At 43.8% G+C, this 15000-nt stretch overlaps 1 protein-coding gene across 1 annotated transcript in view; it reads left to right on the forward strand.

Annotated features, from left to right (window-relative positions):
- The window catches only part of LOC143283654 (ankyrin repeat and fibronectin type-III domain-containing protein 1-like), a 231534-nt gene that overhangs the window by 211823 nt on the left and 4711 nt on the right, over positions 1-15000 (forward strand). The window contains 11 exon segments of the mRNA XM_076589871.1: positions 994-1107; positions 3027-3215; positions 4200-4313; positions 5601-5734; positions 6287-6382; positions 8240-8350; positions 9171-9389; positions 10195-10291; positions 10294-10360; positions 11857-11963; positions 13393-13578. Coding sequence (XP_076445986.1) covers positions 994-1107; positions 3027-3215; positions 4200-4313; positions 5601-5734; positions 6287-6382; positions 8240-8350; positions 9171-9389; positions 10195-10291; positions 10294-10360; positions 11857-11963; positions 13393-13578 — 1434 coding nt within the window.

Genomic DNA, 15000 nt, shown 5'->3' on the forward strand with positions numbered 1-15000 from the left:
AATCCCACGCTTTCTCGCAATCCCACGTTTTCTCGCAATCCCACGCTTTCTAGCAATCCCACGCTTTCTCACAATCCCACGTTTTCTCGCAGTCCCACGCTTTCTCGCAATCCCACGCTTTCTAGCAATCCCACGCTTTCTCACAATCCCACGCTTTCTCGCAATCCCACGCTTTCTCGCAATCACACGCTTTCTCGCAATCCCACGCTTTCTAGCAATCCCACGCTTTCTCACAATCCCACGCTTTCTCACACTCCCACGCTTTCTCGCAATCCCACGCTTTCTCACAATCCCACGCTATCGCACAATCCCACGCTATCTTGCAATCCCACGTTTTCTTACAATCCCACGCGTTCTCTCATCCCACGCTTTCTCACAATCCATGGCCGTCTCACAATCCCACGTTTTCTCGCACTCGCCGTGGCCTCTCCCCTCGCTTTTCTCACTTTCTTAGAAACGGGGGCTTTACTTTTCGACAGAGCCTGGTCGTTCCCCTGCCACACTTTCTCGTGTGTTCCAGTGAGGATGGGAATGGGCGCGAGCGTGTCGCGATTACTACCACGAAAAAGATTTGAATTAAAAAAAAAAGTACAGTTTTGTATTGTGGCAAGTGCATGTGTGTGTGTATGTATGTATGTATGTATGTATGTATGTATGTATGTATGTATGTATGTATGTATGTGTGTGTGTGTGTGTGTGTGTGTGTGTGTGTGTGTGTGTGTGTGTGTGTGTGTGTGTGTGTGTATCTATCTATCTATCTATCCATCTATCTATCTATCTATTGATGTATCTATGTATTTATGTATGTGTGTATGTAGCTATGTATATGTGTGTCTGTATTATGTATCTATCTATTTATTTTTCTATGTAGATTAGCAAAGACAGATCGGAAGAATAGGCTGTGCCTAAAATCTTAATCCTTGAAAAAAAAAAAAAAAAAAAAAAAAACGTTCTGAGTTCTGAGTTCCATGTATGCTGTGTGTCGTTGAACAGGTCCCCCCGACCCCCCGACTCAGGTGACGCTGAGTGTGGCTAGCAACTCCTCCCTACAGGTCAGCTTTGGCGAACCGGCCAACCACAACGGGGCTGTGGTCACCAAGTACAGAGGTGAGGCATGGTTCTTGTCGCATCACGGTGGGTTTGTTGTTGTTGTTGTTGTTGTTGTTTCGTTTTTTTATGGATACTAATATTGCGCCTATCCTTGGTCGGAGACCAAGCTCGAAGCGCTATACAAACACAGAGTCATTTGCACCACAGGCTGCCTACCTGGGTAGAGCCGACAGACGGCTGCCATTGGGCGCTCATTATTCGTTCCCTGTGTCGTTGAATCATATTTCAGGCACGCACATATAGACACTCAGACAGACATGTAACATTAGACGTGTATGACCGTTTTGTTTATTTACCCCCGCCATGTAGGCAGCCATACTCCGTTTTCGGGGGGGTGCATGCTGGGTATGTTCATGTTTCTATAACCCACCGAACGCTGACATGAATTACAGGATCTTTAACGTGCGTATTTTGATCTCCTGCGTGCATATACACACGAAGGGGGTTCAGGCACTAGCAGGTCTGCACATATGTTGACCTGGCAGATTGGAAAAAATCTCCACTCTTTTGCCCACCACGCGCCGTCACCGAGATTCGAACCCGGGACCCTCAGATTGAAAGTCCAACACTTTAACCATTCGGCTATCGCTTGGCCTTCAGGGCTGCGTCAGCCAATAGGTCGTAAAAAAGCAAAATCAACACTGCACTGTCGAATTGTTTGTACGTATGTGCACACATTGTCCTTTTTTTAATTTTTAATTTTTTTTTATTTAACGCTCTTTCACTTTCAAATGACATTAGACGAGGGAAAAAATAATATCAAACGATGAGAAAATTGCATCCCACTGCACATGTGATGAGTAAGTGTGTGTGTGTGTGTGTGTGTGTGTGTGTGCGTGCGTGCGTGTGCGTGTGTGTGTGTGTGTGGTTTTTGTGTGTGTGTGTGTGTGTGTGTATTTCAAGTTTAAAAACTAAGAGAATGTCCTAAAGCTAGGTGAATCGGTAAGGAATTGGACCTTAGTATCTGAAGCATTACTGTTCTGTTCATTTTTTTTTTTTCCAAGATGGAGATGAGTGAGTATCCCCTGAAGATCACGATGGATAACGATTAGCTTTTAACATATGCAACGATGCAAAACTTATGCCTACTTTTTTGTTGATTTTTGTGTGTGTTATCATTTTCTCTAGGCCTTTTCGCCCATTGTGTGAAGCAAGTATTTCATTTTAAAAACAAGAGAGGCAAGGCCTTCAAGACTCACTTGTGATACACTTTTAAAAAAAATCCAAGCTTTTTATGTATTGAGTATAATTTCAAAATGTAATGTTTAAGATGAGAAAGATCAGTTTAAAGCAAATTAAGTCCCCTAGCATTAATTACAGAGTAATTTCCCTTTTTTACTATCTGCACCAAAACGTTTGCAAAATAAATAAAACTTCCATGCTTAGCAAAAGAAGTTCCTATTTGAACAAAAAATGATAATGACTGCTCTTGTTGTTGGGTCAGAATATCAGATCAAAGTGCCAAGTTTAGAGAATACAAAAAATATAAATATAACAGTAAATGCAGTTTGGATATAATTAGGCTTCATTTGTGTGTGTGTGTGTGTGTGTGTGTGTGTGTGTGTGTGTGTGTGTGTGTGTGTGCCCATCCCAGAGGTGCAATATTGTTTTAAACAAGATGACTGGAAAGAACTGAACTTTTCCTATTTTTATGCCTAATTTGGTGTCAACTGACAAAGTATTTGCAGAGAAAATGTCAATGTTAAAGTTTACCACAGACACACACACACACACACACACACACACACACACACACACAGAGAGAGAGAGAGAGAGAGAGAGACAACCGAACACCGGGTTAAAACATAGACTCACTTTGTTTACACAAGTGAGTCAATGATAAGAATGAGGGCAAAACAACAACGTCAAAACGTATCAGCACTCCCTATGCTTGAAATTAATTGATGGTGTTGCAGTGGAGTGGAGCAGCTATGAAGACTTCCTTCCCCTGACGGGAGAGGCCATTGTGGAAGATCTACGTCATCTGGAGTACGAAATGCGTGGTTTGACGAAAGGTTGTCGTTGCTACGTCAGAGTGTCTGCCTGTAACATCAAGGGTTACGGGGATTGTACCTTGTCCTCGCCCCCGTACGCTGTTCCTTCAAGTAAGTATAATAATAATAATAATACGAAGCAGAAGAAGAACAAGACTGATAATAATGATATATTTTTTTTATACCACTTTCAAACCTCTCAAAGCGCTTTATGGTAAGCCGTCAGTCAGACAGAAAGCGCATACCTGTAGAGACAGTGTTTTAAAACATATTTTAAAGGATGTGAGCGAGGGACTGTGGCGGACTGTGAAAGACAGTACTGTTCCAGGTCTGTACAGCTGAAGAACTACAGGCTAAGCTCTCCCACCGTGATTTTTATCAGTTGAATTTGATATTATGATATAGCCTGTAGGTCAAATGTCATATTTGCAGTAAAAGTGTATAATTATGCATATATATATATATGCAAATTTTGGTGTTTATTATGTATTGAATAGAAGTAGGTATATGGTTGACGTAGGCTTACATGAAAACGACAAATCAAACGATTGGTGTGAAATTGAGTTGACATATCTATAAAAAAAAAAAAAATTAAAGATAATAAAAAGGATATATATATATATATAGGCGCCAAAACAAAACAATGTTTTCTTTCTTTTCTTTTTTTTTTTTAATTAGTCTGGTGTACATCATTGTGTGCAAGAGACGAGGGGCTGGGTGGTGGGGGTGGTAGTGAGAACAGGGAGGCAGAAGGTATGTAATTATAGTGTGTGTGTGTGTGTGTGTGTGTGTGTGTGTGTGTGTGTGATAATGGGGGACAGAGCTGTGATTTCCTTTTCGTATGGTTTTCTTTTTTCATGAATAGGTTGGATTCCTCCTCATTGCAGCAATTTTATCTATATAAAAAAGGCAACTATACATCATGCGTCCTTTTTGTGGCGATGAATGTGTGCTTTTCAAATAAAGATATAAAAAGAAATCTTAGGCTTTTTTGTTGGTTTTCTTTTTCGGTTTTTTGTTGTGTTTTTTTGTTGTTGTTTTTTTTTTCATCCACATATGGGTCATAACAATTGTGTCTCCGCGTTGCCTGTGCAGGTTGGAGAGACGTGGAAGGGGCGTTGTCCAGGTTAGAAGGCAAAGTGCAATCTTTACAAATCCTCTTTGACCAGGTCAAAAGGTCAAGGCCACCGGATGCAGCTGAAATCAAAGGTGAGCTTCGTGGTTAAAGCCCCCAAAGGTGTGTTGAGTGTGTCGAGTTGAGGTGTGAGGGTAGGAGAATAGTGCATCACCACACTCACGCCAGTTTTTTTCCCTCCTTCTCAGCAGACCTTGAGAGGTAATGTTGACGTTAGTCATTCAGATGAGACGATAAACCAAGGTCTCTTGTGTACGCGGCATGTCATTAGCGCACGTAAAAGAACACACAGCACTAAAAGAGTTCTCCTTAGCAAAATTCTGTCGAAAATATATTCACTTTTAAAAAAAGAAAACATAACGAGGAGCACTGCATTGTAATAAAAGAGTAATACGGTACTTACGACTGGTTAGAAACAACATATCAAAGAATATATTCTTTAACAGTACAAGCTGCTTCAGTTATAATGTCAAAATATTTGTACTCCTTGATGTTTATGCATGCAGTTGTCAAACTGACCAGATTCATAGAAGCAGGAAGATTTTTGTGTAAATATTTCTTATAATGAATACTTCAAACTGGCCAAGAAATCACACCTGTCTATCTGTTCATTTGTCCTTGTTCCATTCCCTCAACCCAACCACCATACCCTATCACCTAAATGATTGCTCTGGAATGGTAAGGTTTCAGGTTTGTACAAAATAAATGAATTGGAAAAATACATGCTCTTTTTATAAGAAATTCTGACAGTTTGTTTTTGGGTTTTTTTTTTAAACGTTTTAGAATCCCCATTTTAGACCAAAAAAACAAGGGACATGCAAACTTCAGCAACCAAAGATGTCGGATTATGAAATTATGAATTATTTACATATTACATCGGTTTTGTTCTTTTTTTTTTCATGCAGTAGTTTCTTAGGTTGCTTTGTTTTTTGAATGCTCTATTCTGTTGTCATGAATGTGCTTCAACCCGCCCATTACTTTTCTTCTTCTTACTCCATTCTTCTTCGCCCTCAACTGTGAAGAGTCATTGGGGCGCCACACAGAAGAACTGACCACCAGACTTCTCCAGGACGTCTGTCGGTTGTGTGTCAAAGCCTGGTCTCTTTGCAGTTGGTTCTCCCGTCCTTTCTGCAATGTTGTCAGCCCATCGTTTTGTTTTTATTAATGGGTTTCCCGTCTGTTCTGTAATGTTGTCAGCCCATCGTTTTGTTTTTATTAATGGGTTTCCCGTCTGTTCTGTAATGTTATCAGCCCATCTTTTTTTGTTTTGTTATGTTGTTTGTTTGTTTTCTTCACTTTCGTCTCCTTCTTTCCAAAGTCCCACGGATGGTTACAAGTCTAACCTGCCCCTTACTTTGCAGAATCTTCCATGACTGACTCCCCTTTACAGAAGAAGCGCATCAGCATCAAGAACCTGTTTGTGTCGGCACCAAAGTTCCAGAAGACAGTGAAGCGAGGGGTGCACCTGGCCTGTCTGCTTTACTGCGAGGACAAGGTGTGTGTGTGTGTGTGTGTGTGTGTGTGTGATGTGTTGTGTGTGTGTGTGTGTGTGTGTGACAGTGTGTGTGTGTGTGTGTGTCTGTGTTATATATATATATATATATATATATATATATATATATGTGTGTGTGTGTGTGTGTGTGTGTGTGTGTGTGTGAATTTAAAGAGTATCTGTGTATTGGTGTGAATGTGTAGGGCTGTGTGTAGCCTGAATTATGTTTGTTCCCATCTGTTTTTGAAATCATGTATATTTTTTTTCTTTCCATGATTGGTTACGCTTTTACATAGATTCATATGCATCCCTTTCAATTGAGCCTACAGTGCTTTGTCCTTTTATATGGCCAGGCTGCAAGTATGTTTGTGTGCTTGCTAGTTGAGAGAGAGAGAGAGTGTGTGTGTGTGTGAGAGAGAGAGTGTGTGTGTGTGTGTGTACGTGTGTGCACATGTATAAATGGAGTCTCGGCCAGAACACATTCTCTAGAATTATCATCTGAATGCCTTTTTTAGTGATGAAAGCACTTAGTCACTACTGGTCACTTGTCCACAGGTGTTGGTCACCTCAGAAGAGCAGCTACCCATTATTGAGGTGGACGAGAATTTCTCTGGCACTTCCATACAGTCTGACCTCTACTGGCTCATGAAGGTCAGAGGGGGGCGGGGATATGGGAAGTGGAGAGGGAGGTGGGGGGGGGGGCTGCGGGGGGGGGGGGGGGAGAAGGAAGGGGCGTTGTTTGTAGTTTTCTGTGTTGTCGTTAAATGGTTGTTTGTGTTGTTCGGCTGTCTTTGTATGTGGTTTCTTTGTCTGTTTCTCTTTCTGTCTGTCCCTTCTCTCTGTCTGTCCATTCTCTATTTCTCTGTCTCGGTCTGTCTGTCTGTCTGTCTGTCTGTCTCTCTCCCTCTCTCTCTCTCCCTCTCTCTCTCTACACACACACACACACACACACACACACACACATTTTTTTTTTCTCTCCACCCTTCTTTCAATATCTCTCCATCTCCTGCCCCCCCCTCCCCCTCTCCATCATTCTGACCCTTTTTTCTTCACGTATGTTAGATTATCAAAATTATTGAACCAGTCTTTGATTAACGTTTAATATTTCTTATGAATATATTGTTTTCGTTATCATCATTGTTTTCATTAAATATTTTAAATTCCACATTTATAATTCAGTTTAATGATTTCTGTAGTGCGCTTACAGTTTTTCAAAGATGATTCTCCCTTTTCTGTTATCTTAGGGATTTGGAGGAAGACTTTCTAGTGAAAGAATGTATACCTACTTCTCCAAAATGGCTGCTTCATAGGTGACCAGATTTAGGGGGGTTGGGGTGGAGGTGTGGTGTGCTAATTCTAGCGATTAATAGTTGTCGGATTGACAACTTTTCTTATCGTATTACTTTGTGGATTTTTGTAAATTGTGCTTTTATAGAATTGATAATTCTGCTGTTATGATTTTTACAACTCATTTTTTTTCTTCTTATCTGTAAAGCGCTTAGAGCTTGCTTCTTCTTGTGTCATAACTCTGTATAAAGATTCGTCTTCTTCTTCTTCATACTATTTGTTATTATTGTTGTTGTTGTTGTTAGTAGTAGTAATAATAATAATAATGGTATTTATATAGCGCTGGATCTTGTGCAGAGACAAATCAAAGCGCTTTCGCACCAGTCATTCACACGCACGCATAACTCTAAAACTGTAGAAACTAAAGACAAGGAAGGGCAGGCAAGGGAGGCTATTTTGGGAAGAGGTGGGTTTTAAGGCCAGACTTGAAAGAGCTGAGTGTGGAGACTTGACGAAGCGAAAAAAGGAAGTTCATTCCAATCGCAAGGTCCAGAAACAGAGAAAGAACGGCGGCCAACAGTCGAGTGTTTGAATCTGGATATGCGTAAACAGAGTGGATCCGAAGCCGATCGTAGTGAGCGAGATGGAGTGTAGAGGTGAAGGCAGCCGCAGTGATAGGAAGGGGCAGTTTTGTGAATGCATCTATAACATAGAGTGCTGATCTTGTACTTTATTCGGTGTGAGACAGGGAGCCAGTGGAGATGTTGCAAAAGAGGAGTGATGTGCTCAGATCTTTTCTTTCTGAGGACGAGTCGGGCAGCAGAGTTTTGTATGCGCTGAAGGGACTGAATGGATGAAGCAGGCAGACCAGACAATAGAGAGTTACAGTAGTCAAGGCGAGAGAGAATGAGAGAAACGACAAGTCTAGATGTTGCGTCAGTGGACAGATATTTCCGGACGGCACTGATGCGTCGCAGTTGACAGTAGCAGGACTGACATGTCTGACTGATAAATTTTTGCATGGACAGTGTATTGTCAAGGACAACACCGAGGTTCCTGACTGACGTGGAAAGAGGGATGGATGTACTGCCAAGTTTGATTGTGTCAATTGTGATGGAAGACAGTTTTTGTTTAGTTCCTATGATCATTGCTTCAGTAGTAGTAGTAGTAGTAGTGGTATCATTATCATTATCATTATTATTATTATTATTGTTATTTCAGATCGCCTGCACGTGGGAGGACGTGAAGCTGTTACGTCAGGACATGGAGAAGATCAGCAGTGCAGGGACCACCTTCAGGACCAAGCTCCTCCAGGCTGTCATCTCCTTACAGGTACCGCCCCCTTCCAGCCTCCTCTTCTATTCTCTTTTCTATTCTGTTCTACCTCTTTCGGCATTCGTCGTGCCTTTGTTATCTCCAAAGTAGATGCAGTGTCATGTGTATGGATCAGCGCTGATGCACGCTTTGACGCCTTCTTGAAGTGGAAACGGAGAGGAGAGAAACAGACCCCCACCATCCCCACCCCCACCCCCACCTAAAAAAAAAAAAGGAAAGAAAGTAAACCATAAAAGCTAATGTATCTGTGAGAGCTTGTGAGGAAAGTGGTGGTCGGTACAGTGTGTTTGAGTGTTCAGTAGGAGGGGGTGCCGATATGTTTTGAGGGTAGATCGTTAGTGGGTGTTCTGGAGGATTGAACTCCGGGGTTGGTAGTAGTGGGGAGTCATTCGTTTTCTTCATGTGTTTGCTGATGGCTCAACGCTCGGCTTATAGTTGGGCCAGCAACAAAGTCAGAGCTGTATGATCAATGATTTCTCCACTGCAATATGAATTTACAGTTTAGTCTTTTGTGAAGGACTATGACTCTCAAACAAGGAGGCAAGGTTGCACTAGCTCTGAGTGCTGCAGCCTTGGGGGGCTAGTTGGCTTTGGGGAACCATCCCAGCCCCGACTGTTCAAAAGCCCTCTTGGCCGAGAATGGGGATGTAACTTGGGCAAGATGCATTCCACCATGATCAAATTCTAGCCCAGATATCTAGTCGAGACAAAAGTTGCCTTCTCTGCATCGCAGTTCTGATGGTCAAATTTGAACACGACCAGCCTACATACAGTTGTTATTCTAACAATCCTCATTCTATGCCTTCTTTCCCTCCAGAACTCTCTGGGCATGCAGGACCTGGGCCAGCTGTTCCACCGGCCCTTGCGGGCGGCCAACGGCAGCCTGCTGCTGACGCTGGTGAACCAGGTGCGGGACACCAAGTTCGTGGGGCTGGGCTCCGCCAAGTGGGTGCTGCTGTCCAAGCTGGCCCGCCGGCAGTCCCTGCCCTCCACAGACATCGGGGACGCCCACAACATGCTGATCGCTTCCATCCCGGTGAGTTCATTAGCCCCTTGCCGGCTAACCTTGGTGAGAGATCAGTATGGTATAATCATATGAGTTTGGAGTGCAGTTTTTGATTATTTTTGTGTATTTGTCATTCGTAATTATTGATTAGTTGACCAAAGGTGATATAATCCAAAGAGGAAGAAGTTAAATAAAGGAAGGTTTCAGAAATTATGACCAGAAGGCTCTGTCTTAGCTGAGTGATGCGACAGCCCTTCAATGACAAGAATGACAGACGTGTCGGCAGCAGTCAAGGTGTTACGGTTGAGTGAGTTTTGGGGTTTGGGGTGGGCTCGGTGGGAGGGGGAGGGGGGTGGTTTGTGAGGGGAGTGTGCATCGGGAGGTTTTGATTGTGTATCGGGGTCGGTGGGGTCAGTAGGTAGGTAAATTAGGGTATTTATTAATTGTGTAACTTGGGAGCTTGTGAGGGGAGTGAATATTGGAAGGGTAAGTTTAAAAAGGAGATGGGGGTCGCGGTAGGTTTTGAGTGGCGTATCAGTTGTGGGGGGTCGATAGTTGGCTTTGAGAGGTGGATCGGTAGCAGGTGAGTCGGAAGTTTTCATTGATGAGAAGCTTGTGGGGAAAGTTGGGGGTCGGTAGGTTTAGTATCGGGTGAGGGGGTGGGGGGGGGGGGGGGGCGGAGAAAGAAATGCATAGTGACAAAAAAAAGCACAATACAAGGCAGAGCAGTCCAATGTAATACAGTGCCATGCGGATCAATGCAATGCAATGCAAAACAGTGCAGTACAATACAGTACAATGCAAGTGGCGGTGTGTGTGTGTGTGTGGGGGACAGGAGATGCTGATGTACCGTGACGTGAGCGAGGTACCGCTGCCCAAGGGTCTGTACCTGGGCTTCCTGAAGATCCAGGTGTCTGTGGAGTCGGTTCGCATCTGGTGCCGCTCAAGACGCCCAACTGCCTGCCCTACGCCAAGATCAGGGCCTGTCCCAACGTGTCCAAGTCAGTAGTCTGTTTCATTGTGCATAGCTGTCTTTTGCTGTTGGTGTCGTTCGTTGTTGTTGATGGTAGTGGTGGTGTTTGGTAGTGGTGGTGTTTGGTGGTGATGTGTGGGGTGGAGCTGTGTTGTGTGTGAGTGTATGAGTAACTGTCTGCCGTATGCCAAGATAGGGCCTGCCTCAATATATCCAAGTTAGTAGTCCATAGCTTTTGTTGTTGGTGGTGGTGTTAGTGATGATGGTGGTTGTGGTGGGTATGGGTATGTGTATGTGTAACTGTGTCACCCTTAAGCCAAGTTCAGGGGTTGCCCCAACGTGCCCAGGTGGGAAGTCCGCTGCTGCATTGTGCATGACAGTTGTTGTTGGTTGGTGGTGGTGGTGGTGGTGTCAGTGTATGTTTGTGGGAGGTGAGGGCGAGGGACGTGTGAGAGGGGGGGGGGGGATGCACGTGTGTTTTTAATTATCTGCCCTACGCCAAGGTCAGGGGCTGTCCCATCATGTCCAAGTCAGTAGTCAGGGGGTCATGTTTGTTTCGTAGCTATTGTTCTTGTTGTTGGTGGTGGCAGTGACTGTGTTCTTTTTATCGATATTTTGCGCCATTTGGCATATTGCTTGTACTGTGGAGATAGCTTTGTCGTCGGATCCATACTGGTTGATATACTGTTATTGTTTTGAACTTTGTTCTTGTTTTTCCCTTGTTCATCAACGTTGTGTCTGTGTTTCCAAATGTATCCACTAGAAAATATTAACAAACCAAAAAAAAAAAAAACAAACAACAACAACAAAAAAAAAAACCAAGCAAACTTAACAAACGTTTTAGATTTGAAAAAAAAAAAACAACAACAACAAAGGTTACATGTCCCATAGTCCTTTATGGCCTTTGTGCAGTGAGTTCATAACCACTTTGTCTGAGGTTCGGCACAGGAAGGTGGGGCCCAGTCCTCTCCTTCCGCCGTTCTAACCATCCCCAACCAAAGTCAGGTTCGCATTCACACCTTAGTGTGTGTGTGCGTGTGCGTGCGTGCGTGTGTGTGTGTGTTGGGGGGTTGGAAGTGGAGTGATGGCCTAGAGGTAACGCGTCCGCCTAGGAAGTGAGAGAATCTGAGCGTGCTGGTTCGAAACACGGCTCAGCCGCCGATATTTTCTCCCCTTCCACTAGACCTTGATGGTGGTCTGGACGCTAGTTATTCGGATGAGACAATAAACCGAGGTCCCGTGTACAGCATGCATTTAACGCACGTAAAAGAACCCATGGCAACAAAAAGGTTGTTCCTGGCAAAATTCTGTAGAAAAATCCACTTTGATAGCAAAAACAAATAAAACTGCACGCAGGAAAAAATACACAAAAAAATGGGTGGCGCTGTAGTGTAGTGATGCGCTCTCCCTGGGGAGAGCAGCCCGAATTTCACACAGAGAAATATGTTGTGATAAAAAGAAATACAAATACAAATACTCAGCTACATGCAAATAACTGTTCTGTTTTTTTGCTTGTGTCCCCAGGGAGGAATGGGAATGGCTCCAGAACCTGGACTCCCGGCCGTCTAGCTCGCAGCCTCAGCTGTGCTCTGCCATCCAGAGGGCAGCCAAGAAACTCTTCACGCAGCTCGGTATGTGTAAGACAAGGCGTTACTCCCCCCCCCCCCCCACCCCCCCAACACACACACACACACCCTTCTTTTCTTTTCCCTCACTCACAGTTCTCATTTTCCTGATGAGGGTGAGAGTCCTAGTTGTGCTGCACTGATTGTGTCTTTTTAGAATGTTCACAAACGTTGGAATGCGGTAGGGGTGAAAACAAAAACTGGGTTGCCGTGAAAATAATTGGTGAAGATGGGTTTGTAATTGTGTTACGGGTCTTGGGACGGGTGTCGTTGCTGGCTTATTCAAAGGTTCAGTTTGGAGGGGGGGGTATGATGGGGTGGGGTATTGGTTGGATGAGGGTGGAGGTGCTGTGTTTTCCTGTGGAGTTATTCTGATGAGGCATGTTAAAAATTTGTTCTAACGCTGAGAGGAAATTGACAGGGAGAAAGAATGAGTGAGTAAGGGAGTCGAGTATACTCTGTTCATGCGACGTGTTCGAGACACACTTTCGGGAGGGAGGTTATGTTGTGAAGTTTTGCGATGCAGTTGGACTTTGATGTTCATGGGTGGGGGAGGTGGGTGGGGGGGGTAGGGGGCGGGTGGGCGTTTAACATCCCCATACAAAACCACAACAGGTCAGTCAACGGGTTACAGTCAACCATCAGAACCAAAGCACCACACTGACACCGACACCAGAAACAACAACCATGCATACAACACCCCGGCACCAGTCATCAACTATAAGATTACAACAACAAACACCAAACCAACAGCAACATTAAACACCACAACAACACCAACAGTAAACACCCACCACCCCTGAAACAACTTTATAATGTTCAATGCAACGTGTACTCGCGCCAACAGAGTTTGTGAGTTTACAGACAGTGAAGTTGGATCTTATATCTAGACATTTTTGCTTTGTGCGAATCTTCCATTTACGATAGTAAGTGTATTAATTTATTTGTTTATTTTCGTTGATCATTTTATTTCATTTAACATTGATGGTTCACTCAAACCCATGCAAAGTTCTCAAGGCCTGACCAGCGTGTTGGGTATGTACGTACGTCCGGTATCTGCTTTTAGTTTCTGAGATGTGGTGTAGCAGATAGAAATCAGTTCGCATGCTTCGACAAGACAAGATGTTGTTACTTCAGGAAACCCCGTGGGGTTATATGAAAATGTTACATATTACATGTAAATAATACTAATATAAAACACATTTTTGTCATTGTACTCACATTCAACTACAATGGCCATACCAGCTGATTGTTGCTGAAGACATGTACCTACATTTGGAGGAAGAAAAGAAAGAAAAAAAAAACACATACGAAAAAAAAAAAAAAAAGTACTAATTAGCAACATACAAAAGATAAGGTATTGTACACTACTGCATGCACACCAAAAGTGACACCACCTTGAAACAAGCATGTTTGTCCATGCCCTGTGCTGCAGGCATCAGTCTGGAGACAGCCACCGGGTACCGTCTGTACGACGTGGAGGTAATTGAGGTCAGTCCCGATGTGTCCTTCCTTGTCCTCCTGCCGCCAGTGGAGGAGGTGTGTCTGGCACCAGGTCAGGCTGACCAGCTGGGCGAGAGGAAGGACTGCGTGCTGCTGCCCGTGCAAGTCTTTGAGACCAGTGAGTATATTTATATACTTTTTTTTTTCTCTTTTGGGTGAGGGGTGGGTGGAGGTTTGGGGGGATCGTGTTGCATTGTATTGTCACTGTATCACTTTCACTGTCACTGGTCCTGAAACCTGGTTGGGTCGTGGGGGGCACTGCCGTGCTGAATGCATCACTAGCATCCTCCATTTCTGGAACGTCGTGAGATAGGGCCTGAATTTCAGCAAAGTCCTTTTTTCTGTATTATACCGTACTGTATCTTGTATCGTATCGTATCGTATCGTATCGTTTCATATAGATCGTATCGATTTATGTTGTATTGTATTTTATTGTATTGTATTGTATCGTATTGTCAAAACAACTTTCTCTGTGAAATTCGTCTCCTCAACCCGAGGAAAGGAGACTGCCTTAGCCACAGTGTTGTTGTGTTTTTCTGTGTGAAAGTGTATTTGTGGATTTTTCTACAAAAGTTTGCCGAGGACAACCCTTTTTGCTAGCGTGGGTTCTTTTACCTGCGCTAAGTCAGTGCTGCACACGGGACCGCGGTTAATCGTCTCGTCCAGAAAACTATCACCCAGACTGCACACACACACACACACACACACACACACACACACACACACACACACACACGATCGCGCGCGCGCGCACGCATACAAACACACACATTCACTCACTTCTACACTCGCATGGAGAAAGAGCCAGCCAGAGAAATACGTGCTAGCGAACCGCACTTCACACCTCTATAACCCCCATAAACAAGTAATGAATATTATTGATGGTTGATTAATGGGACAAGGATGCAATATGGAGCGAAAGGTGGGGGGATGGGGGGGGGGGGTGGTGATACAATGTGTGGGGGAAAGAGGAGGATCGAGCTTTTTGATATGAATTACAGCCGCAACAGCTGTGACTGTGCCTGAGAGATAGGTCAGATTATAGAACTTTAGTACTGTAGTGTATGATATCGTATTATATTTGTTTTGCCACAGCATATTAGACTACTACCATTTTAGTTGGTTTATCATCTCATCCCAGAGACTAGCATCCAAAACTCAAAAACACATTTCTTCTGTCTACAAGTGGATTTTGCCTCCCGAATTTTTTTTTTTTTTTTTTTTTCCATGAGCAATCCCTTTGTTGTCGTGGGTTCGTTTACATTGACTTACTTGACTTATTCCTCTTGATTCCGTGGGGAACATAGGGCCGCAACAACACTCCTCCAACGCACCCGGCTCTGGCTGGTCCTCTTCAGTTCGGCCCACGTCATTCCGGCCGCCCTTGTCTCTGCCTCAGTGCTTCTCCGCCAGGTCTGCTTCGGACGGCCAACTTTCCTTTTCCCCTTTACATGCTGTTGCTAAATTCTTGGTGAACACAGTACCTCGGTTTTGGGATGGGTTTTTTTTTTTTCTCTCATTTTTCAACCACAACCACTCA

This window comes from Babylonia areolata, chromosome 1, assembly GCF_041734735.1.
Source record: "Babylonia areolata isolate BAREFJ2019XMU chromosome 1, ASM4173473v1, whole genome shotgun sequence".
NCBI classification, from domain to species: domain Eukaryota; kingdom Metazoa; phylum Mollusca; class Gastropoda; order Neogastropoda; family Buccinidae; genus Babylonia; species Babylonia areolata.